Here is a 24,921-nt window from a genome sequence, read left to right as displayed (position 1 = left end):
AAAGCGGGGGTCCCAGAAACGCTTTCTTTTTGTAAAGAAAAATGTCTCAACAACTCCAATTCTCAGAAAATGATCAACGTGAACTCGGACAAGTATGTATTTATAAAATAGCCTCAGGACTCGACTCTTATTATTTCTCTCTAGTTCCTTGAAGCCGAGCAAGCCAAGGCTCGTGTCCAACAAACTGTTCACTCCTTGACCGATAACTGTTGGGTAAAATTTAAAAAAGAAAATATTAGAAAGAGAATATTGACATTGTTATAGGATAAATGTATCAACAAGGTTAACAACAAGTTGGATCGTAGTGAAGAAGCTTGTTTGGCCAACTGTGTCGACCGTTTCCTTGACACCAGCATATTCATTGTGAAGAGACTTGAAGAACTGAGAAACAGCGCCATGTAAATAACAGCAAGAAGAAGAGTGTCTCTCCAGTTGTGTAAAATAAAAGTGATGTGATAATATGTGTGTCAAAGCATCAATAGATAAAATGTCCCCTTTATTTTTCTTTTGTATGTACATTTCTACTACTAATGCGCTCTTTTTAATATACCACACAAATAATGAGTACACTAAGGGTAAAAGATCATGGCTCATTACCATTTTGTAATATACGTTATTAATAATTCGGAATTCTAGAATTGTAATAGGACAATAGAACTCTATAATGTAAAAGAGCAACGTTTTGGAATCGATTCCTTACCACGTTAAAATAAAAAAAAAAGAAACACTGGCAGTCCTTAGTTGATAACAACAAACATCGTGTAAGGATACTACAGAACAGGACTTCAAATTCTGTATCACCGTGACTGAAGCTTGCCCTTATTCCATGTGTTTGAGGTTACTGGATTCACTTTTTTATTATTTTCTCTTTCTCTCCCTCTTCTCTGTAATGTCACAACATCCTTTAGATGACTGTACTTATTCAACACCTCAGGGAAGCGTCGACTCATTACCTCCCTTGACAGACGACGACCTCTCGGGATTTGTCAGAAAGCTGTCTAGTGCTTACCCAAAGGATGATAAGATCATTCGTGCCGCAAGTCCTCACGGTCGTAGATACCTGAAACCTATTAATGGTATTCAAACCAAAGGATTTGCTCGCTCGGGTAAGCTGGGTTGAATAGGGTAATGAATTGTTTACTGAGCTTTAAATGATATAGCTTTAAGAAGGTCTTCTGTTTTGACTTTAGGCTCTATCGAACGATTACAAAACTTTTACGCCAAGAGAGAGCTCAAAGTGAACAAGTAAGTGACTCAAATCAAATAGCCCAGCTGACATACTACTAGAGGTGGCACCTTGGGCTTCCAAAAGACCTTGACGGAAGAACCAGATGATTTTGACGAGCAGCTACCAACACCCAAAGCACCACCTCCAAGCTGGATAGACCTGGACGTTGAAACAGATTTAGATGTACTATTGAACATCTGCTTTGGCGATATACAACATACCTTGACCACTTGGTCCATGGTGGTGGGTCCTCGACAGTCCTCGTCGTCATCAACCTCCTCCCATCCACTATCTTCCGATAGTGCGGATGATTCATCCAGGGCAGCAACCCCTACAGAAGGAAATTTCCAAATCTTGCCACTCATTCAGTCCGTCACCAAGATGCTCGATTCAGTGCGCAACTATACTGTTCACAGACACGATCTCTCTGACTCTGCCCTGGCAAAGTTAAGACAAGCTTCCTTGGCTCTGCTCGAAGCTATGAAGGACTTGGAAAATCAGTACAGAGAAGAAGGAAACGATGAGGAAGGATATCTGTATAAGGCGTCTGAATTTAACCTGCTGGAACGGGAACGACAGGCCATTCACAACTATCTACGAGCTGTTGAAACATACGCATTTAATCCACCTCATCATATAGGAAGTCCACCCGCTGTGTTTACTCCTGAAATTCAAGCCTTGATGGGCAGGACATCTATTTTGAGCCTGTCGGATGATGAATTGAATGAAAATAATACCAAGAAAGTAGCAAACAGTATACCCGTGTGGCTCGAGCGCGGTTCCTTTCCTAACGATTCCCTAGGTAAAGTCATTTTACTGTAGTACAGACACATGTAACTAAATTATGATAAAGGTAGATACCACGCTTTACTTGTTGATAATCAAGCAACAAGTGATTCCAATGAAGAAATAAGTATACCAGATCCAAAAGAAGACGAAGATGCTTTTCTGGGATGTTTAGCGTAAGTTGCAACGATGCAACTATATGTTTATTTATACATGTGTATGTAGGGATGGAAAGGCTCTCTGTATCGCATATAATAATATAGTCAAACGATCCAAGCGTCCCTTTGGATTCATCAACAAGATCCACAGTGACACTCGTCGAACTTATAGAGCAGTTGAAAACCTTCGATTCTTTACTGCGTAAGCGTATTTCATTCTCCAAAATTACTTGTATTAAAATCATTCTATAGTGCCTGCAAATTCCGATTTGAGCTCACCTTTGACGAATTTGATCCTTCTGAAATAGCTCGAAAGACAGATAAGGGACTAGTCATGATTAAAAACATAGTAGCCGCGTTCTGTGATTGCGTCATTTGTGAATTACGAGAGCAAGTAGACATGATTCAAAAGCAAAAATAAATACACAATTCATGTTATACCAGCCATCACGTTTTTCTCGTAATAAATGACAACGTGCGAAAGGGGAGTACATTGCACGTTTTTTCACCTGTCAAACAGAGAAAAGGAAGAAGGAAAGATTTATTTATTACTGTTACAATGAGAAAGTACAAATTATTCAGTTTTAAGCATTACTTAATTTCTGACCGTTAAACAAAAGACGGTTGACTGTATCGTGAGAGATGGAGGAAATGACGCCCTTGGTAGCCAAAGTGGTTACTTCGTTATAGACCTTGGCAGGTGTAGCATTGTTGATTTGTCCAATCAAGAGAGCGGCGACACCAGCAGCGTGAGGGGAGGCCATGGAAGTACCAGACATTCTGATAGTAGACGTCTTGGATTCGATGTAAGAACTAAGAATGTTGTCACCAGGAGCAAGGATTTGAACACATTTACCATAGCTGCTAAAGTCAGTCATGGCGTCGTTCTTATCAGTAGCACCCACAGTGTAGACATTCTTGTTACCAGCAGGCAAAACATCACAAGCATCAACAGTACCCCAATTTCCTGCAGCAGCAAATAAGGGAACACCAGAGGCAACGACGGCATCGATAGCCTTGTTCAGAGCAGATAAAGCAGAATCAGTTACACCAGCAGTCTTCATGCCCAAAGACATGTTAATCACAGCCTTGCCTTGATGATCCTTGGCATGTGTAGTCACCCATTGAAGACCAGACAAGAGACTAGAGATAGAGCCCTTACCGCTTTCGTTGAGAACTTGAACAGCAATGAGATTGGCCTTTTTGGCAACACCATACGTCTTACCACCGATAATACCAGCAACGTGAGTACCATGACCCTCACCAAGTGGAGAGGCACCATCATAAGCAGACCAGCCCCATGAGGCACGACCTTCGAATTCAACGTGTCCGATGTTCATACCATCATCGATAACATAGACATAGGCATCAGACCCTGCTTTAGTATTATAGATGTAAGGTTGAGCAAGATTACGCTTGTGCTGAGAAATACGGATCAAGTTCCATTCAGCATTGGCTTGTTTGGCATAATCAGAGCTGCTGACAACATTCTTGGTAGGGGTAGCTGAGGAAGAAGTAGTTGTCTTGGATCCCTTGGTAACGGTAGTCGTATGCTTCTTGGTAGTCGTGTGCTTCGTCTTGGTAGTCGTGTGCTTCTTGGTAGTCGTATGCTTCTTCTTGGTGGTTGTGTGCTTCTTGGTGGTTGTCTTCTTCTTCTTATTGACCGTTGTATGCTTCTTGGTCGTTGTATGCTTCTTCTTGGTGGTCGTGTGCTTCTTGTAAACGGCCTTTTTGACGGAAGTCTTCTTGTGGGTCTTTTTCTTATAAGTCTTCTTCTTGACAGAAGCAGCCTCAAATTCGTCATCCTCATAGGTATCAGGGTCAAAGTTACCGCGACGTTCGATACGTTGAGATGAAGCTTGTTTGGCACGAGCGTGATATCTCTTGTTAAGTTTGCTCTTCTTGTTACTGGGAGTAGGCAAGTTAAACTCGATGTCTTGATCGGGAATGATCTTCAAGATGTTGTCAGCAAAGAGAAGAGCAAGATCTCTGACGATATTGATATCTTCAAACTTGACAGTGATACCCTTGAAGTGTTGACCAAAGTTATAAGCATCAAAGACATGGAGTTGATCTGTTTGATCATCACGTCGAACAATTTTGTTCTTCTTGACTTCTAACTTGTCATTGCCCATCGATTGACTGAAGATCTCAAAGGCACCATCAATAAGCTTGGGGACGACTAGATGAGAGTGAATAAGGATTAGTCATGATAATTTAAATATACTCTATTACGTACAGCTTTTGATACTTGTGTCAGGACTCAATTGAATGATATAGTTGCCATTACCCTTCACGGTACTAAAGTCTTCAAGTATATCGTCATCCAAGCCAGCGGAAGCGACAACAGAGATACAAGTGATGGCAAAGAAGATGAATGTTTTAGGACGCATTTGAGATAAAAGGAAAGTCAGGGGGATGATTTCTCTGTTATTGAATGAAAGGAAAGGGTTTGAGAGAAAGAGAAAGCTGAGAGGAAAGAAGTAAAGAATATAAAGCTGATTATATATATAATTCAATTATTGATTTGTGTTACTTTATTAAATAGGGCTCCATTCAGAACTTGGTTGCACTTGAATGAAAATAGCATGTTTTGAATAAAAAGAGAGCTTTTAGACTATTATGTGCCTCTATTCCCGATTTACCTTTATTCTAGATGGTATGCTGTGAAACATTATTCATTCATTCAACTTATCATCTTCTGGTCTTTAAATCCGAGTTTGATAAGAGTAGCACCAGAGCCAAACAAGGAATACGATCATCAACGGTTCATCTAAAAATAATTAGTTTATATCGTACAGAGTATAAAGTGTTCACATATCAACAACAGAAAGTCAAGAAACGACAATCATACTACCGTCTCACTTTCTTAATAGAGATTAGTCTAGTATACATGCAATTTAAATAAATAGGACAATCATTGCTTTAATATATTCGTAAGAGTTATTGACAGGTCAAAAAAAAAAAATTCAAGGGTGCTATACAATAAGAAAAAAAAAAAGACTTTTATAACCAAAGGTTAAATTTGTCCTAGATTGTCCCGTTCGTCGTGTGAATTATAATGATTTTTGTGAAGATAAAGTTGGATGATCTACACACTAAAAAAAAGCTTTTATACATTCAATTGGAACAAATGACAGATAGTAGTCGCCTTGAGTTTGATCTCACTGTCTGGTTTTGTTCCTTGTTGTACATTTAGGCATCTTGCTTTGCCTTATGTAGCTATTATTACTGAATTCATCTTGCTTTTGAGAAGGACATATATCACCTGTCTATATTACCAAGTACAACAACAGGTTCTGTGATGAATATATTCGAAACATGAGAAACAGATTGTCTTTATGTACAGTGTACGAATAGAAAAGACGGTCCCCTTTACAATAGAAGAATCGAATTTAAAAGATTTGACAGTTTATACGGTCATGTTCTAAAGACAAAGGGCTGCCAGCCTTAATGCTGCTCCTTGTAAAAGATGCCTTTTTTAATTTTAACATTATAGGGCTGGAACTTGAAAAGCATTTGAGCTTTTACCATGTGCCATGTTCGACCTTGTAATGTATTTTTATTAATAATGTTAGTTTTATAAAATATTGGTGCAAAGGTTAAAAATAAAATGTGCAAAAGGAGATGTAAGAGACGGAACACAAAAGAAAAGCATCAAGGAGAGAGAATATATACATGTACATAATTAATATACTTATAACTTATCCCGAAGGTATCTAAATGTGTCTTAGCGATAAATAGGGCAAAAAATCATCATCTACGCGTATTCTAATTCTTGTTGCTCCTAATCGTCTGCTCTACTTCGACATCTTGTAGGAGCAACAGCAACCCAGAGAAAACTACGAGGAACAATGCCATGACGCCGAAGCTCCCAAAGGGTGTGCAAGCAGTTGATGTAAGCAGCAACATCCCTGTTCCATAAGCGACGTCAATTTGGTTCTGCCAAGGCTGGTCTACAATATAGATTGGTGCACCTACAAGCAATGTTCAACCAGTACATTTAAATAAGCACTTGATTCAAGACTGAAATCGACTACAAAATGCATTCTTGGAAACTGTAAATTCGCCTCGAATCTTTAAAATATTTCGTTTAATGATTTACTGAAGGATTCCCAGTCGCTATGCTCATCAATTCATTATCTTTCTTGTCTAAAGACAATGACTTGCCTTGATGAATTATGATATTTCCAGTCAAGATATATTATAAAAATCTATATTCTTACTCAACAGTAACAGCTGATGGGAAAATGTTAATAGAGATGAAATATATAAAATAAAAACACAACCTTACAAAAAGTTGAACAAGACTGAAACTGTTTACAAGACAATGGGCACAACGGCTTTTGAACGCATTTGGGCACTTGTTGTAGCAATGGTATGATTTCTTGGGAGTGTATACATTTAATTTGCAATACGGTTCTTGTCAAATTAAGATTCTAATATATGTGGTTCCATGCAGGAGAATCAAGTAAGACCGATTATGATATCCGAATGTGATTTTGATGGGATATTAGAAAGAAGAGTAGCCACGCTTTTTGAGTTATTTAAAATACATTTTGCTTTTTGCTGTAATGAATAAGTATATAAAAGGATCCGTATTAATGATGAATGGCCGCCTTGTATTCTTCATATTAATACAAGGATTGCCCTGTCTTCATACTCTGCTTAACTATCTTCCCTGTATTTTTCAGGACTCAATCAAGGTACTCTCGTGTCAAACTGCGTGTTCATTTACAAAATAAATGTCAGCAGCAAATGATATTTGAGCGGAGTATATAAAAGCCTTACTCTACGCCAAACTGTCGTTCCCCTTTTTTTTTTCTCGGTTCAAGCTTATTTTTTCTAACTGCTTTACCTTTTATTTTGCTTAAAGGTCGCGTAGAGCAAATAGAAGAAAGCTTTTATCTTTTTTTTTTTTTTTTTAAAAAAACTCTTAAAAAGTTTGTTTATACCTTTTTATTCATTAACAAACGAATAAGAACAAACTTATGCTCGAAGACGAAACGACACTAAATCCGACATCTTCTATTGCTGCACCCGGTGCATCTGAAGTACTTCTTGTATTTGACCATCATAAACTTCAAGAATACTTTGAGCAACTTTTACCCCTGGTGCTTGGTGCTGATGTATCCGACCTTGAAAATACCTTGTTTTCTTATCCTGATACAGGTGAGAAATTTAAACGTTTTGCTAATGATCCCCAAACACCAGCCATCTTCATTTACAAGGAAAGAGACAACGTTAAAGATGAAGGTAAGTCATCCTCTTTTTGCTATCTATTTATCTATAACAATTTTATTAGACGAAGGAACCCCTGCTACCTATTCATATACCGTTTCTCATGAAATAACATACCTCCCGACTCATGTTGGTTCGTTAGCTGTCATCAAACGCTCTGCTACGCTCGATCAATCTCGACCTCTACAAAATCAGTTGCAACTAATTAATCTTCCTGGAGCTCCGAACGCTAGTGAACCCGGCCAAACAGGCGCTTACGAATTTTTGCATTCATACATTCATTTAGCTGTCAGTCCTTACTTTGATGCTTACGTTAATGCTAGATATGGTAAAGCAGCAAATGAAACTAGTACCAAGAGCAAGAATGAAGAGAATAAGATGGGTGTTCCAATGGCTAAGAAAAAGATGGCAGAACTTGAGCTTAGTTTATTGCATCTTCAACAGAATGTTGAAATTCCTGAAGTATCATTAAATATTCATCCTGTTGTTCAAAAGGCAGTTGATAAGGTAAGTCAAGTTCCTTGTTTTGTACACACTCTTTCTCATTATGTCATATCAAGTGCCGTGAACAAAGCAAGAGAGTTACAGTCGAGGCAATTGATCCTGCTCTCTTTTCTGATTCTTCGTTCCTTAATAAACTTCAAAGTGATGTCAATGTTTGGATTAAGGAAATCCAAAAGGTTACCAAAATGTCCCGTGATCCTGCAAGTGGCACAGCAATCCAGGAAATTAACTTTTGGCTTAGTATGGAAAGTGCTCTTGAAAAGATAGATGAGCAATTGAAGAGTGATCAAATAAGTAAATATCAGGATCCAAGCGTAATATAATGATTAACTGATGTATCTAGCTTTAACCCTCGATATCTTGAAATATGCCAAGCGTTTCCATGCGACTGTCAGTTTCATTGCCGATACGGGTCTAAAGGAAGGAATGGAGCGAGGTGAGTTGTGATAGATTGTTTGTAACTAAAGATTCTAAAATGCAGTACTAGTCCACAAGTACAACCAACTTATGAAGGACTTTCCTCTTAATGAACTTCTGTCAGCTACGGATTTGGACAAGATTAGAGAATCCCTTCACTTAATATTTGGACATCTCAACAAGAAATTGAAGCTATCGTAAGTGATGCTTAGGAAAACAAGAAAAGATAAGTAGCTAACGCAATGCTTTAGACCTTATCCAATTCGTCGAGCTCTTCCTTTAGTTGAAGCTATTTCAAAAGATCTCAACGACCAGCTTTTGAAAGTGCTCGGTAGTCGTCGTATGATGTATATGGAGTATGACGATTTCGAACGTACTACAGGAGGCGCAGAGTCAGTATTCCAAACATGGGATGACTTGATCAAAGAGTTTACTAATGTCGCTCGTGATGTTACTCGTAAACGATCTGAAAAGTTCTTGCCTATTAAGATCAATCCAGCACACGCAAAACTCCAAGAACGTGTCACTTTTGTGCAGGCCTTCAGAAAACAGCATGAACAACTGCATCAAACTATTGTACGTGTTATGACCAGTCCTCGTGCAAAGAAGGCTACCGTTGTAGAAGATGGACAAGTTAAAAGTATTATGGAAGAAGAAGAAAGTGTAAGCATTAGCGACATCAACGCCGTAGAAGAAGTAAAACTGGCCTATGAAAGTGTCAAGAATATTGATGTGCTTGATGTCTCTCCTGGTAATTTATTATCTTGGCTGTGCCTTTTCATTACTGACTGTTGTTTACTGTAGAGGGAACTGAAATTTGGGTTCAGGCAGAGACTGCTTACAATGAAAGAGTGTCGCGTGTCGAAAACCAGATCATTGCTCGTTTACGCGATCGTTTGGGCACTGCAAAGAGCGCTAATGAAATGTTTAGAGTATTTTCCAAGTTCAACGCACTCTTTGTTAGACCCAAGATTCGTGGTGCTATTCAAGAATACCAAACACAGCTCATTGATAGTGTCAAAGAAGATATCAATAAGTTGCACGACAAGTTTAAGATGCAGTATAGAAACTCTGAAGCCTACCACATGGCACAGCTTCGTGACTTGCCTCCTGTCTCAGGTGCCATCATTTGGGCACGTCAAATCGATAGACAACTGTCTCTTTATATGAAACGTGTTGAGGATGTTTTAGGTAAAGGATGGGAGCTTTATGCTGAAGGGCAAAAGCTTCAGATTGAAAGCAGCAGTTTCCGTAAAAAGTTGGATACTCGTCAAATTTATGACAATTGGCTTCAAGAGATTACCAAGCGTGATTTGTCTGTGTCTGGACGTATTTTTGAAATTTCACGTAACCGTGTTCAAAAGAATGCACTTCAATTGGGCATCAACTTTGATGGTCAAATCATTGCCTTATTCAAGGAAGTCAGAAACTTGTTATGGCTGAACTTCCAAGTACCCCACACTATATCTAATGTAGCAAAAGATGCCAAGCGTGTCTATCCTTTTGCCGTTAGTCTCATGGAAACTGTCCGAACTTTCTCTCAAACTGTTCATAAAGTAAATCGAAACCCGGAAATTGCTACACTAGTAGCTGGTTATCGAAATGAGGTCCACAACATGATCACGAAGGGTATCAACTTACGCTGGGATTATTTTGTCAGCTCTTATGATGCTCATCACCGTCCACTGTCATATCTCTCTGGAACTCCTTTGGACGCTCGTGAAAACAGACATGTCATGTTTGTTCGTGAATTTGCCAATGTTGTATCCGTGTTCCAGGACAAAGTTGATGCATTGATCGGTTACTATGACGATATAACAAAAGGAATTGACGAAATGAAGGCTTGCCCTTATCAGACAGAAAAGTTTGAGGACACACTCGGCCGTATTCAAAAGATAGTACGTATGAAATTCAATTTCATTTATCTGATCTAACCTTTCTCCTTGTAGATTGACCGTTTGAACCTCGAAAACTACTCAAACCTTGACCAATGGGTTTCCGGTTTGGATAAACGTATCGAAACTGTATTGATTGCTCGTTTGCAGCAAGCCATTAAGGCATGGACGAACGCATTCATGGGTGTTAACGAAGAAGCCGTTGTGCCTGAAGTCAGTATGTCAAAGTCTAGACGCAAGAGAAAAGCTGGTGGCCAACGTGATAGCATTGCTCCTGTTGAAGAAACTACAGTAGCTCAGAAATCATCAGATGTTAAGCCTGCTCTCCAGGTGCTCATCCATGAAGTCCGTATACGTAATCAAGTCATGTACCTTGACCCTCCTATCGAACAAGCTAGAACCAGCTGGTGGTTCCAACTTCATGATTGGTTGGCTGTTGTCTGTCATCTTCCTCGTATTCAAAGCTCACGTTATGAAGGTGGTCTCAGCGTTAAAGATAATCCAACCATCGAAAAGACGTATTCTAGTCTTTTGACCCGTATGGGTGATAATTCTCTTGAATACGCTTATCAAATTGTTGAAGACAAGATTCGTCAAGTCTCTGATTATGTTAACATTTGGCTACAGTATCAGTCCCTGTGGGATCTGGAATCTAGCCACGTCTTTTCGATCCTTGAAGATGATCTCGGTAAATGGCAGCAGATTTTGTTAGAAATCAAAAAAGCTAGATCTACATTTGACAATTCCGAAACCGAGCAATCATTTGGTCCACTTGTGATTGATTATGAGCAAGTGCAGAGTAAAGTGAACCAAAAGTATGATCAATGGCAACGTGAAATCCTCAACAAGTTTGGCTCACTTTTGGGAACTTCCATGAAGGACTTCCATACTTCTGTTTCAAAGGCTCGTTATGAACTTGAACAGCAATCTATTGAAAGCAATTCTACTGGTGAAGCTGTAACCTTTATTACGTTCGTCCAAGATTTGAAGCGAAAGGTTGCCAAGTGGAGTCTGGATGTGGAATTGTTTAGACAGGGTCAGAAAACTCTCGAACGACAGCGTTTCCAATTCCCAGGAGATTGGGTGTATGTTGACCAAGTGGATGGTGAATGGAGTGCTTTCAATGAAATCTTGAGCAGAAAGAACAATGCTATTCAAGAACAGGTTGCTGGATTGCAAATGAAGATTGTTGCTGAAGATAAGGTTATTGAACAAAAGATTCGTGATATATGTGCTGAATGGGAGAAGACCAAACCTGTTCAGGGCGAGATTAAGCCGGATATTGCAACAAACACTTTGTCTATTTTTGAAGGACGTGTTACTCGCTTGAAGGAAGAGTATGATATGGTTTGTCGTGCTAAGGAAGCATTAGACCTAGAACAAACATCAGAAGCACGTCTGGATCCTGTTCTTGAAGAACTTCGAGATCTCAAATCTGTGTGGACCGCTCTTGCTCGTGTATGGCAATCTCTGAATGAAATTCGTGACATTCCCTGGTCTTCAGTTGTCCCCCGTAAGGTGCGTCAGAGCATTGACGAACTCGTTAATTCCACAAAGGAAATGCCAAACCGTATGCGTCAATATGCTGCTTATGAATACATGCAAGATACCCTCCGTCAGCTCTTGCGTGTGAATCCCTTAGTAGGCGACTTGAAATCTGAGGCTCTTCGTGAACGTCATTGGCGTCAAATCTTTAAATCTCTTCGCGTTGAGGGACGCTTCACTTTATCTGAAATGACTCTTGGACATTTGTGGGATCTTGATCTTAAGCGTAACGAAACTGTTATTAAGGACGTCATCATGCAAGCTCAAGGTGAAATGGCACTTGAAGAGTTCTTGAAACAGATCAAGGAAACATGGACGGGATACGTTTTGGACCTGGTCAACTACCAAAACAGATGTCGTCTTATTCGTGGATGGGATGACTTGTTCAGCAAATCGAGTGAACATCTTAATTCTCTTACTGCTATGAAGTTATCACCATACTATAAAGTATTTGAAGAAGACGCTTCATCTTGGGAAGATAAATTGAATCGCATTCATGTCCTTTTCGATGTTTGGATTGATGTTCAACGTCAATGGGTTTATCTTGAAGGTATCTTTAGTGGAAGCGTAGATATCAAGCATTTGCTCCCTGTAGAAACGTCTCGTTTCCAAAGTATTAACACTGAATTCTTGACCGTCATGAAGAAGGTGTACAAGTCTCCATTTGTGTTGGATGTCCTTAATATCCCTAATATTCAAAAGTCTTTGGAACGTCTTGCAGAACTACTGAGCAAGATTCAAAAAGCCTTGGGTGAATATCTTGAGCGAGAACGTTCTTCATTCCCTCGTTTCTATTTTGTTGGTGATGAAGACTTGTTAGAAATCATTGGTAACAGCAAGGACATATTGCGTATACAGAAGCACTTCAAGAAGATGTTTGCTGGTATTGCTACCATTTTGTTAGATGAAGAGCAAACAGCTATTATCGGAATGGCCTCAAAGGAAGGCGAAGAAGTTCGATTCAAGACACCTGTGTCCATTAAGGATAATCCAAAAATCAATGACTGGTTGACTCTATTGGAAAAGGAGATGCGAGTATCACTTGCTTTGCTTTTAACTGACGCTGTCACTGAGCTTGAAAACATTTACAATGCTGAAGAAATGAGCTCCTCCGACTTTATGGAATGGATAGACCGTTATCCTGCTCAGCTTGTCGTTTTAGCAGCTCAAATTATTTGGACTCAATCTGTGGATAAGGCACTTACTACCATTGATGACGCTGGTAATGGTGATCTAGCACCAATGCAGCATGCTGTTACTCTTATCGAAAGAAACTTGAATATATTGGCTGATGCAGTTTTACTTGATTTACAGACCATCAAGCGAAGAAAGTGTGAGCATCTTGTCACTGAACTTGTACATCAACGTGATGTTACTCGACAACTTGTAGCCGACAATATTTCATCACCCAAAGATTTCAATTGGCTTTATCATATGCGATTCTACTTTAACAACACCGTCGAGAATCCTATCCATCGACTGACTATCAACATGGCTAATGCCCAATTTTACTATGGATATGAGTATCTCGGTGTCGTTGATCGTCTTGTTCAAACCCCATTGACGGGCCGTTGTTACTTGACTTTGACACAAGCTTTGGAGCAGAGACTCGGTGGCTCTCCATTTGGACCTGCAGGTACTGGTAAGACGGAATCCGTAAAGGCTTTGGGTGTACAGCTTGGTCGCTTTGTCCTTGTTTTCTGTTGTGATGAAACATTCGACTTCCAAGCTATGGGTCGTATCTTCATTGGTCTTTGTCAAGTTGGTGCATGGGGTTGTTTTGATGAATTCAATCGTCTCGAAGAACGTATCTTATCTGCTGTTTCCCAGCAAGTTCAAACTATCCAGTTAGGCCTTAAAGAGGCCACTACAAATCCTAATCATGAAATTGAATTGGTTGGTCGTAATGTACGTGTCAATACTGACACAGGTATCTTTATCACTATGAATCCTGGCTATGCTGGTCGTTCCAACCTGCCTGATAACTTGAAGAAACTGTTTAGAAGTATGGCCATGACTAAGCCTGATCGGGAACTGATTGCCCAAGTAATGCTCTACTCTCAAGGTTTCCGTACTGCGGAAGTTTTGGCTTCAAAGGTTGTGCCCTTATTCAATCTTTGTGCCGAACAACTTTCTCCTCAGTCTCATTATGACTTTGGTTTGCGTGCTCTTAAGAGTGTACTAGTTAGTGCTGGTAACTTGAAGCGTGATCGCTTGACACAACTTCGTCAAGAAATCGAAAAGGGCGAAGTCGACCAGACTGAATACGCAAGAATCTCGGAACCTATTCCCGAGCAACAGTTGCTTATTTCTAGTATTCGTGAAACAGTTGAACCTAAACTGGTCGCCGATGATATTCCTCTTTTGACTAGCTTACTTGCAGATGTGTTCCCTGGCGTTCATTATGCACCTGGTAACCTTGATCGTCTCAAGGAGGAATTACGTAAAGTCTGTGAAGAGCGTCGTCTTGTTCCTGGGGATGCATGGATGGAAAAGGTCATTCAGCTGTATCAAATTCAAAACATTCATCACGGTTTAATGATGGTTGGTCCCTCTGGTGCCGGTAAATCTACTGCCTGGAAAACATTACTTACTGCCTTGGAGCGTGTTGAAGGCGTAGAAGGCATCGCTTATACGATTGATCCTAAAGCAATTCCTAAAGATGCTCTGTATGGTACTCTGGACTCCACTACTCGTGAATGGACTGATGGTCTATTCACTCATATCCTTCGTAAGATTGTTGATAACGTACGTGGTGAAAGCCAGAAACGTCACTGGATCATCTTTGATGGTGATGTTGATCCTGAATGGGTAGAAAACTTGAACTCTGTCCTTGACGATAATCGTCTTCTTACATTACCCAATGGTGAGCGTCTTAATCTACCACCAAATGTACGTATCATGTTTGAAGTCGAGACCCTCAAATATGCTACTCTAGCTACCGTTTCTCGTTGTGGTATGGTCTGGTTCAGTGAAGACATCATCACATTACCCATGATATTCTCCAACTACCTCGATACTCTCCGCAATGTACCCATGGATGAAATTGAAGAAGAAGGGTCTTCTTCTCGTCGTCGTACGGAAAGTGGAGGCACTGCCGCTAACGGAGCTACTGCCACTGAAGGCGGAGTATCACCCAACTTGCACACTCAGAGAGCTATTGCCGATATTATGGCTCCTGATCTTTCTGATGAAAACTGCCTGGTAGCTAAATGTTTGGATTATGCTTTTACCCTTGAGCATATTATGGATTTCACTCGCATGCGTGTACTTTCAACCTTCTTTTCACTTTTGAACAAGACAGTTCGCAATGTTTTAGAATATAACGCTCAGCACTCAGATTTCCCTATGACAGGCGATCATTTAGAAGGTTATATCACCAAGCGTATTATCTACTCTATCATCTGGAGTTTCACTGGTGATGCCAAGCTTGATTTACGAGCTGTTCTTGGAGACTTTGTTCGCGGAGTAACCACTTATGAACTGCCACCCACCACAAATGGCCATACCATCATTGATTATGATATTGCTGTGAACACAGGTCAATGGGTGCCTTGGGAATCAAAGGTTCCTGTCATTGAAATCGAAACCCATAAGGTTTCTGATGCTGATATGATTATCCCCACTGTCGATACTATTCGTCATGAAGAAGTGCTTTACTCTTGGTTATCTGAGCACAAGCCTTTGATCTTGTGTGGTCCTCCTGGTTCTGGTAAAACCATGACATTATTCAGTGCTCTTAGAAAGCTTCCTGATATGGAGGTAGTGGGTCTTAACTTTTCAAGTGCAACAAGCCCTGAATTGGTTCTCAAGACATTTGAACAACACTGTGAATATAGAAAGACACCTAATGGCGTCGTTCTTTCACCGCTCACCATTGGTCGATGGCTCGTTGTATTTTGTGATGAAATCAATTTGCCAGCTACAGATAAATACAACACGCAGCGTGTTATCTCTTTTCTCAGACAACTTGTTGAATATAACGGTTTCTGGAGAACCAGTGACAAGTCCTGGGTTACCTTGGAGCGCATTCAATTTGTCGGAGCATGTAACCCTCCAACTGATCCTGGCCGTGTTCCTCTTTCACATCGTTTCCTTCGTCACGCACCTTTGGTTATGGTTGACTATGCTGGTCAACTTTCACTCATGCAAATTTACGGTACATTTACACGCGCTATGCTTAAACTTGTACCCAATTTGCGTGGTTATGCCGAGCCTCTTACTGCTGCGATGGTTGAACTGTATTTGGCTTCACAGAGACGATTTACTCCTGATATTCAAGCTCATTATATCTATTCTCCTCGTGAACTTACCCGTTGGGTTCGTGGTATCTATGAGGCCATTAAACCTCTTGAGACTCTTACTGTTGAGGGTCTAGTTCGTATCTGGGCACATGAAGCTTTGCGTCTCTTCCAGGATCGTTTGGTAGATGAAGAGGAACGTAAATGGACCGATGACATGATCGACTCTATTGCCAATAAGCACTTTCCTTCTATCAATCATGAAGAAGCGCTCGAGAGACCTATTCTTTTCTCTAATTGGCTATCTAAACACTATATTCCTGTTAAGCGTGAACAACTACGTGACTTTGCTAAGGCTAGACTTAAGGTCTTTTATGAAGAAGAACTCGATGTTGCATTGGTGCTCTTTAATGACGTTCTTGAGCATGTTCTCCGTATTGATCGTGTCTTCAGACAACCTCAAGGTCACTTACTGCTTATCGGTGTCAGTGGCTCTGGTAAGACTACGTTGTCTCGATTCGTTGCATGGATGAACGGTTTAAGTGTTTTCCAAATCAAAGCGCACAACAAGTATACTGGTGCTGACTTTGATGATGATTTACGTACTGTGCTTCGTCGCGCTGGTTGTAAAGGCGAAAAGATTTGTTTCATTATGGACGAGTCCAACGTTCTTGACTCTGGTTTCCTTGAACGTATGAATACACTACTGGCTAATGCCGAAGTTCCCGGTTTGTTTGAAGGTGACGAGTATGCTTCGCTTATGACAGCATGCAAAGAAGGTGCTCAACGTGATGGCTTAATGCTTGATTCTAACGAAGAACTCTACAAGTGGTTCACTCAACAGGTGATGCGCAACCTTCACGTCGTGTTTACCATGAATCCTCCCGAAGGCGGCCTTGCTTCACGTGCAGCCACTTCACCAGCTTTGTTCAATCGTTGTGTTCTTGACTGGTTCGGTGATTGGCCGGATCAAGCTTTCTATCAAGTCGGTATGGAGTTCACAAAGACTCTTGATCTTGACATGCCAAACTATGCCGCTCCTCTCAACTTCCCTATTGCCTACCGCAACTTGCCCATTCCTCCTAGCCATCGTGAAGCAGTTGTCAACGCGCTTGTCTTTGTCCATCAATCATTGTATGAGATCAATGCTAAGCTCAGCAAGCGTCAAGGACGATACAACTATGTCACGCCTCGACACTTTTTGGACTTTATCTCTCATTACGTTCGACTTTATAACGAAAAACGTGAAGATCTGGAAGAACAACAGCGTCATCTTAACGTTGGTCTTGAGAAGTTAAAGGACACTGTGATTAAGGTAGAAGAGCTGAGAAAGAGCCTTGCTATAAAGAAGAATCAACTTGAATTGAAACAAAATCAAGCAAATGAAAAGATTAAACAGATGGTTGAAGATGAAAAGGAAGCTGAACGTAAGAAAGCAGATTCTCTTGTCATCAAGAACAACTTGAAGATTCAGACACAGGTAATTTCCTAACAAAACTAATAAAACATATGTTAATGCTATGCTATATAGGAAATCGAAGCTCGTCGTGCTGAAGTTGACAATGATTTAGCTAATGCTGAACCTGCTGTAAAGGAAGCCGAAATGAGTGTCAAGAGCATCAAGAGACAGCACCTTACCGAAGTGAGATCTATGAGTAATCCTCCCGAAGCAGTCAAGCTTACTATGGAGTCTGTCTGTATTATGCTTGGACACAAGATTGACAGTTGGAAGACAGTGCAAAGTATCATCCGTCGTGATGACTTCATCTCTAGTATTGTAAATTACAATACAGAAGCCCAAATCACTAAACAACTACGTGATTTCATGCACAAGAACTATCTCAGCAACCCCAACTTCGAATTTGATGTTGTCAACCGTGCCTCTAAGGCATGTGGTCCTTTGTACAAATGGGTCACTGCTCAATGCAACTTCTCTGCAATTTTGGATAGAGTTGGTCCTCTTAGAGAAGAACTTAACCAGTTGCAACGAAGCTCCGAAGAGACTCAGCTTCAGGCTGTGGAAATGGACAAGGTCATTGCTGATCTTGAAGTTAGTATCCGCCGCTACAGAGATGAATATGCCGAACTTGTTGGCGAAACACAGATCATTAAGGCTGAAATGGAACGAGTGAAATCAAAGGTTGACAGAAGTATTACCCTTCTTAGCTCTTTATCATCCGAAAAGGTACGTTGGGAATCTGCAAGCCAAGCGTTTGAAAGCCAAATGGGTACAATTGTGGGTGATGTTCTCTTGGCTGCCGCCTTTATGGCTTATGGTGGTTACTTTGACCAGCAATACCGTGATATCCTTATTCAGAAATGGATGGACCACTTGTTGGCAGCCAATATTCAATTCAAACAAGAAGTATCTTTGACAGAATACCTTTCCTCTGCTGATGATCGTCTTTCATGGCAAGCCAATTCACTTCCAGCAGATCAACTCTGTATTGAAAATGCCATTATGCTCAAGAGATACAACAGATATCCATTGATCATTGATCCTTCAGGACAAGCTACAAACTTTTTGATTAATGAATACAAGGATCGCAAGATGACTGTGACTAGTTTCTTGGACGATTCGTTCATTAAGAATCTCGAAAGTGCATTGCGTTTCGGTAACCCTATCTTGATTCAAGACGTTGAACATCTTGATCCTATCTTAAACCCTGTACTCAACAAGGAATTGCGTCGTACTGGTGGCCGTGTCTTGATTCGATTGGGCAACCAAGATATTGACTTTTCACCTGCGTTCACACTCTTCCTCTCAACACGTGATCCCTCTGTCAACTTTGCTCCAGATATCTGCTCTCGTGTCACTTTTGTCAACTTTACTGTTACTCGTGGCAGTTTACAAAGCCAGTGTCTGAATAAGGTCTTGAAGGCTGAACGTCCTGATGTTGATCAGAAACGTACCGATTTGATCAAGCTTCAAGGTGAATTTCAACTTAAACTTCGTCATCTTGAAAAGTCTTTGCTGCAAGCACTTAACGAATCAAAGGGTAACATTTTGGATGATGACAAAGTCATTGATACTCTTGAGACGCTAAAGAAGGAAGCCGCGGAAATTACACGCAAGGTCGACGAAACGAATACGATTATGCAAGAAGTTGACCAAACGACGGCTATTTATACACCACTTGCACACGCCTGTAGTTCCATTTTCTTTGCTATGGAACAACTCAATCTGGTCAACCACTTTTATCAATTCTCTCTTGACTTCTTTTATGAAATATTTGAATATGTCATCCATGCAAACCCCAACTTGAAGGGAATCAGCGATCCTGATAGACGTCTTGAAATCCTCTCTCGTGATCTATTCTCTGCTGCCTATAAGCGTGCGTCTCGATCTTTGATTCACGAAGATTACCCAATGTATGCCGTCTTGCTCTGCCAGATCCGTATGCGTGGTGTTCAAGAAAATGTGGATGATACCGAATTTGATTTCTTGTTAAACGGAGGCGACTCTGTTGTAGGCAATACTGTGACAGCCGCAAGCTTAAGCTTGCCTAGCTTCATTCCTGATGAAATTGCTCAGCGCATTAAGGAGTTCTCTAGCCTCAATTGTTTTAGTCATTTAGTAAACCATGTCTCAATGAACGAAGATGTTTGGAAACAATTTATGGAACACAACCAACCGGAAACAATCGTGCCTCTATGTTGGGACGGTGCTGGAACAAACAGTAAGTTGTGAGAGAATAAGATTAATAACGGTTAGCTAACATGATGATAGATTCTGTAGATGCACTTCGCAAGATGCTAATTGTCAAGTGCTTCAGACCTGATCGATTGCTACCTGCTACGACTATTTTTGCAACTGAAATATTTGATGGAGAATTTATGAATACTGGTGAATTAAACTTGCAACAAATTGTGACAGAAGAGGTTGGTAGCTCTACACCACTTGCTTTATGTTCAGTTCCTGGTTATGATGCAAGTTATCGTGTTGACAACTTGGTTGCAGAGACAAACAACCGTTGTACGTCTGTGGCTATGGGATCTGCTGAAGGTTTTGGATTAGCCGATCAAGCTATCTCTGCTGCTATCAAGACTGGTACATGGGTTATGTTGAAGAACGTTCACTTGGCGCCTGCATGGCTCGGTCAGCTTGAAAAGAAGCTTCACAGCATGAAACCTCATCGTAACTTCCGTTTGTTCTTGACGATGGAAACGAATCCTAAAGTACCTGTCAACTTACTTCGTATGTCACGCATCCTCATGTTTGAACCACCACCAGGAATTAAGGCCAACCTCCAAGAATCGCTACGTAGTATCCCTCCTTCTCGATTGTCACGCGGTCCTACTGAACGAGCTCGACTTTACTTTATGTTGGCATGGTTACATGCAGTTGTTCAAGAGCGTTTACGATACGTTCCATTGGGCTGGACTAAAGTCTATGAATTTAATGACTCTGATCAAGACAGTGCATTCAACACGATTGATAAATGGTTAGATTCTGCTTCAGCTGGTAGAGCCAACATATCACCCGAAAAGATTCCTTGGGATGCCATCAGATCGTTGCTGAAACAGTCTATTTATGGTGGCCGAATTGATAATGAGTATGATCAACGCTTGCTTGATTCTTTTGTCAACACCTGGTTCAAGCCTGAGTGCTTTGACATTGATTTTGAAGTGGTAAAGGGCGGAGAAAGCCAAAAGGGATTGACTGCTCCTGACGGAATCAAGATGGATCAATTCCTCGACTGGGTAAACAAACTTCCTGACCGTGAACCGCCCACCTGGTTAGGATTACCATCCAACGCAGAACGCGTACTGTTGACACTCAAGGGTAACCACATGCTGAACAAGGTCCGCAAGATGAAGAGTCTTAGTGATGATGATGAGGCTGCTTACTCACAAGACGGTGGTCAAAAGACATCAGGGGCACCTTCCAACTCCAACCAACCCGCTTGGATGCGTGCCCTTAGTGCATCCATCACAAACTGGCTGGCACTATTACCATCTACGATCAAGGCTATGCAACGTGATAGCCATGGTATTATGGATCCTCTCTTCCGATTCTTTGAAAGAGAAAACCAAATTGCACGTAATTTGTTACGAGTCATTCGAGAAGATCTCATGTCTCTCCAAAAGGTCTGTGCTGGTGAACTGAAGCAGACGAATCACTTGAGACAACTGTTGACCTGGTTAAATAAGGGAATAATTCCTGACCATTGGAAGCGTTATAAGGTGCCCAAGAACATTTCTTTGAATGCATGGCTTGCAGACCTCAAGACGCGTTTAGAACAAGTCGAGTCAGTTGCTCAAGAACAGACATTTGAACATGTTGATATTGCCATTGGCAGTTTATTCACACCAGAAGCCTACGTTACAGCCACCCGACAGGCAACTGCACAGAAATATAAGTGGTCGCTTGAAGAATTGATATTGGATGTTGATATTGGAAAATGTAAGCAGATGGATTCTATAGGCTATCACATTCATGGTATGAAGATTGAAGGAGGAATATGGAAAGAGAATGAGATTCGCTTGACATCCGAACCAAGTAATAAGCTCCCGAACACAACGATTCGATGGATAAGAAAGGACCAAAAAGAAGACAATGAAAACATGGTTGAATTACCCGTCTATCTTAACTCTGATAGAAGTGACTTATTGTTTACTATTCGTACTTGTGCAAATAAGGAAGAAAAGGATAGAATACCTCAAAGAGCGGTTGCTGTTGTCATTTCATTCTAAAATATATAAACACACACATTTTTAACAATAAAAATATGCATTGAAAATAAACCATTTTCATTGTAACTCTTTGCATCTTTTTGATTTTATAAACTTGTATAGAGTCGATCTATAAATACTAAATCAGCTAATGTTTTATCAATATTTGTATTATTATTAAAGATGTACATTAATTTTTCTTTACTAGAGGGAATGAATGATAAAAATTATTCATTAGTTTAGCAATCGTTGTTTTTAAAAAGGGGGAAGTAGCCACATCCTAAAATAGTAAAGTGTTTAAATGCTCAACTGACGAAATCGAAAAAAAAAAAAAAAATACCCCATACCATTTTTTTTTTCTCTCTTTTTTTTCTTTTTTCTTTTTTCTTTTTAAATATAATTAAAGGAGAAAGAACGTTTATTTCTTATTGTTTGCACGTTAATGGAAGACGATTTATTTTCAACCACCAATGTGTCTTTACTTGACGACATTGTACCTTTTCGGCCGTTAACTAGTTCACCAGTGTCTCTTAAACATGTACACAATAGTAGTAGCAGTACAAGTAGTAGCAGTAATCACTATAATCATGGCAGTAGTAGTAGTTCAAGTGAACAATGGAATGTTGTAGATACACCCTTGGAAGGCTCAACAGAGTTTATAAGAGACAAATCAGTCAAACCAACCCAATTTTCTATGCCTTTAAAGCACCAAGAGAATGTAAGAATACATACAAAATATATGACAATGTTCTGATCATGTTGTAGACTGTGGATATATTAAAAAAGGAAAACTTTGATCTAAGATTAAAGATTTATTATCTGGAGAATCGGTTACTTGACTTGTCTCCTTCTAATGTTGAGGCTGCCTTAAAAGAGGTAAACAATAATATAAACAAAATGAAAAAAATGAACGCATGATTCATTTATGTGTGACACCAATATTAATGATGATCAATATACAGAACGTCGATCTGAAAGTAACAGTTCAAAAGCTTACTCAAGAATTAAAAAAGTATAAGAAACTTATATTGGAATTGGAAGCAGCCATTGAGATCGTGAATCAACCATGTCCAAAGCAACATGGTATGTCACAAGCAGAGAAGGATGAATTAACCGCAGCTATTATGGAAGCTAAAGTATGCCGTGAAGAAAATGATAAACTATCTCAAATGCGCGCTGATGTACTTGCTGAAAACAAAAGATTACGTGATGAGCTTCGTTTTATCAGAGAACAAAAGACGGAATCACCACAGCCAAGGGCTCACAAGGAAGATTATCCCACAAACACAAAGAGATTGGAAGAGGTTAAAAAAAAAGTAGATTGTTGTTTATATTTTTCCTATAGAAACTTAGGTCACAAGCATTGGAAATAACTTCATTAAAGGATGAAGTAGAGAAAAGACAACGACAGATGGATGATTTACGTAACCAATTAAAGCAATCTACAAAAGACTTGAATGAGACAAGACAGCAACTTAAATTAAAGACACTTGAATATGAACGATCAGTGAAACACGAAGATGATAACAAACTGATGGATACCATTCGTCAACTAAGAAAAGAAAATGACTTGTTGATTAATGAAATACAAGAAAGAGAACAAGATGTAGCAGATTTGGAAGAGGAGATACAAAAGGTACACTTTACAACTGATAATATATATATGTATATCCGGGGCTCATTATACTCTTCAACGTAGCTTGTCACTGTCTTGGATGAAAAGAATAAAGAAGACGGAGACAATGATCTTGAAGAGAAAATAATGACACTTGAAGCAACGATCCAAGAAAGAGATGAAGATATTGAAGTATTAAAAGATCATATCACAAAGACTCAACAAGAGTTGGAAGAGAAAAACGAAGCAAATAAAGAGCTCTTGATTGAATTACAAGAAGCTATAGAAAAATCGGAACAGATTCGAACAGACTATGAAAATCAAGTAAACCAGATTAATGAACTTGAAATTGGTATCAAAGAAAAGGATGAGAGAATGGCCGCATTAGAAGAAGATTACAAGTCGCAGTTATATACAACAGAGAGAGAGAAAAAGTTGATTGAGGATGACGTCAAAGAGTTAAAGCATAAGCTCCGTTTAGCCCTTAAGCAATTAAAAGAAAAAGAAAAGGAAGCTGAGCATGTTGAAGTAAGTCGAAAAAAGATGATCATAATTATATATTCTTTAACATCACCCTCTGAGCAGAAATGGAAAGAACGAGTTTACAGTCTGGAAGAACAACTGAAGAACTTTAGAGGTGTGGTGTATAGACTGAAGAAAGCTCAAGATAACAATACGATGATAAAAAATACGCTGGAGCAGCCTTATAGAAATAAGGTAAAAAAGGGCAATGAGAGTAATAGAGTGCATCTAATACAATACACGTAGACAAATATCAACACATTGGAGCAAGTGTTGAAAAAACTAAATGATGAGTTAAGAAAAGAACTTGATGATAAAACCAGAGAATACGAAAGAGAAAAGGTGCGAACAACAGAACTTCAGGATTTGTACAATCAGCAACTTGAAATAATCAGAGAACTTGAAGAGAAATTGAGTAAAAAGAGTACAATGTTGGCCTTGTCTCTTTCTGAATATGATGTAAAAGATATAAACAAAGACAAGCTGCATACTCTAACACTTTATTATAGGAATTACAAGCAAATAAAAAAATCATGGACAGTATTCTTGTTAAACAAGTAACCGGCACGCAAACATTCCATGAAAGAATAGAATCAGCAACGATGAACCATTAGTGCATATATATATATCCCCTTTTTATATACATATATATAATACTTACATACGCGCACACACACACATAATTATATATATACACGGCTGTGTACATTATATTTAGCATATTTGTAAATACTTGCATTACATTTTATTATTCGCAAAATGATGGGAAATAAAATAAAATGACAATTTCAGACAACAAAAGGAAGGCTCATAAGAAGTAAAAGAAATGACTTGTAAATCAGCTATTACATGAATGTTCAATACATTAAAAGAGAAGCAAGAAAAGTGATTAAACGTGTACAAGATTGATTCCAAGAGTATACAGACTGATGCTTTACTGTCAAGATAACTTGTATGACGCTCTCTTACATGGTGCGTATTCTAACAAAGCTGTGTCTGGAATAGGGGAAACCGAATTTGTTTATGCTGACGAGTTATTTAACAAAACGAAGATTACACGCTGCCCTCAAGTGTGAACCTTGTGGTACGGTGT

The 24,921-nt window shown here is 39.6% G+C and overlaps 5 protein-coding genes across 5 annotated transcripts; 4 read left to right on the top strand and 1 right to left on the bottom strand.

The window, feature by feature from the left end:
* Positions 1-41: 41 nt before the first annotated feature.
* Positions 42-402, top strand: RHIMIDRAFT_233571 (uncharacterized protein; the record flags this gene model as incomplete). Its single annotated transcript, XM_023607989.1, has 3 exons — positions 42-92; positions 145-213; positions 265-402. 3 exons carry the CDS (start codon positions 42-44, stop codon positions 400-402), a joined length of 258 nt encoding a protein of 85 aa, XP_023469678.1.
* Positions 403-889: 487 nt separating this feature from the next.
* On the top strand, positions 890-2,593 carry RHIMIDRAFT_246574 (uncharacterized protein; the record flags this gene model as incomplete). The annotated part of the gene is made up of 6 exons (XM_023610329.1): positions 890-1,106; positions 1,161-1,245; positions 1,288-2,030; positions 2,082-2,190; positions 2,240-2,374; positions 2,425-2,593. The coding sequence occupies 6 exons, from the start codon at positions 890-892 to the stop codon at positions 2,591-2,593; spliced, it is 1,458 nt and encodes a 485-aa protein (XP_023469677.1).
* Positions 2,594-2,756: 163 nt separating this feature from the next.
* Positions 2,757-4,565, bottom strand: RHIMIDRAFT_233569 (subtilisin-like protein; the record flags this gene model as incomplete). Its single annotated transcript, XM_023607988.1, has 2 exons — positions 2,757-4,354; positions 4,412-4,565. 2 exons carry the CDS (start codon positions 4,563-4,565, stop codon positions 2,757-2,759), a joined length of 1,752 nt encoding a protein of 583 aa, XP_023469676.1.
* Positions 4,566-6,928: 2,363 nt separating this feature from the next.
* Positions 6,929-21,789, top strand: RHIMIDRAFT_288874 (putative cytoplasmic heavy chain dynein). Its single transcript, XM_023613599.1, has 10 exons — positions 6,929-7,428; positions 7,478-7,920; positions 7,974-8,211; positions 8,261-8,353; positions 8,405-8,531; positions 8,586-9,085; positions 9,139-10,232; positions 10,284-17,495; positions 17,547-19,695; positions 19,746-21,789. Exons 1-10 carry the CDS (start codon positions 7,164-7,166, stop codon positions 21,710-21,712), a joined length of 14,088 nt encoding a protein of 4,695 aa, XP_023469675.1. The 5' UTR covers positions 6,929-7,163; the 3' UTR covers positions 21,713-21,789.
* A 281-nt stretch (positions 21,790-22,070) lies between these two features.
* On the top strand, positions 22,071-24,627 carry RHIMIDRAFT_310636 (uncharacterized protein). Its single transcript, XM_023614678.1, has 8 exons — positions 22,071-22,409; positions 22,457-22,567; positions 22,654-23,007; positions 23,037-23,327; positions 23,391-23,834; positions 23,892-24,023; positions 24,075-24,287; positions 24,338-24,627. Exons 1-8 carry the CDS (start codon positions 22,134-22,136, stop codon positions 24,440-24,442), a joined length of 1,926 nt encoding a protein of 641 aa, XP_023469674.1. The 5' UTR covers positions 22,071-22,133; the 3' UTR covers positions 24,443-24,627.
* Positions 24,628-24,921: the final 294 nt, after the last annotated feature.

The sequence above is a fragment of the Rhizopus microsporus genome (genome assembly GCF_002708625.1).
Source record: "Rhizopus microsporus ATCC 52813 unplaced genomic scaffold scaffold_2, whole genome shotgun sequence".
NCBI lineage: Eukaryota > Fungi > Mucoromycota > Mucoromycetes > Mucorales > Rhizopodaceae > Rhizopus > Rhizopus microsporus.
The sequence above is the reverse complement of the archived record's forward strand: the minus strand, read 5'-3'. Positions and strand labels throughout refer to the sequence as shown.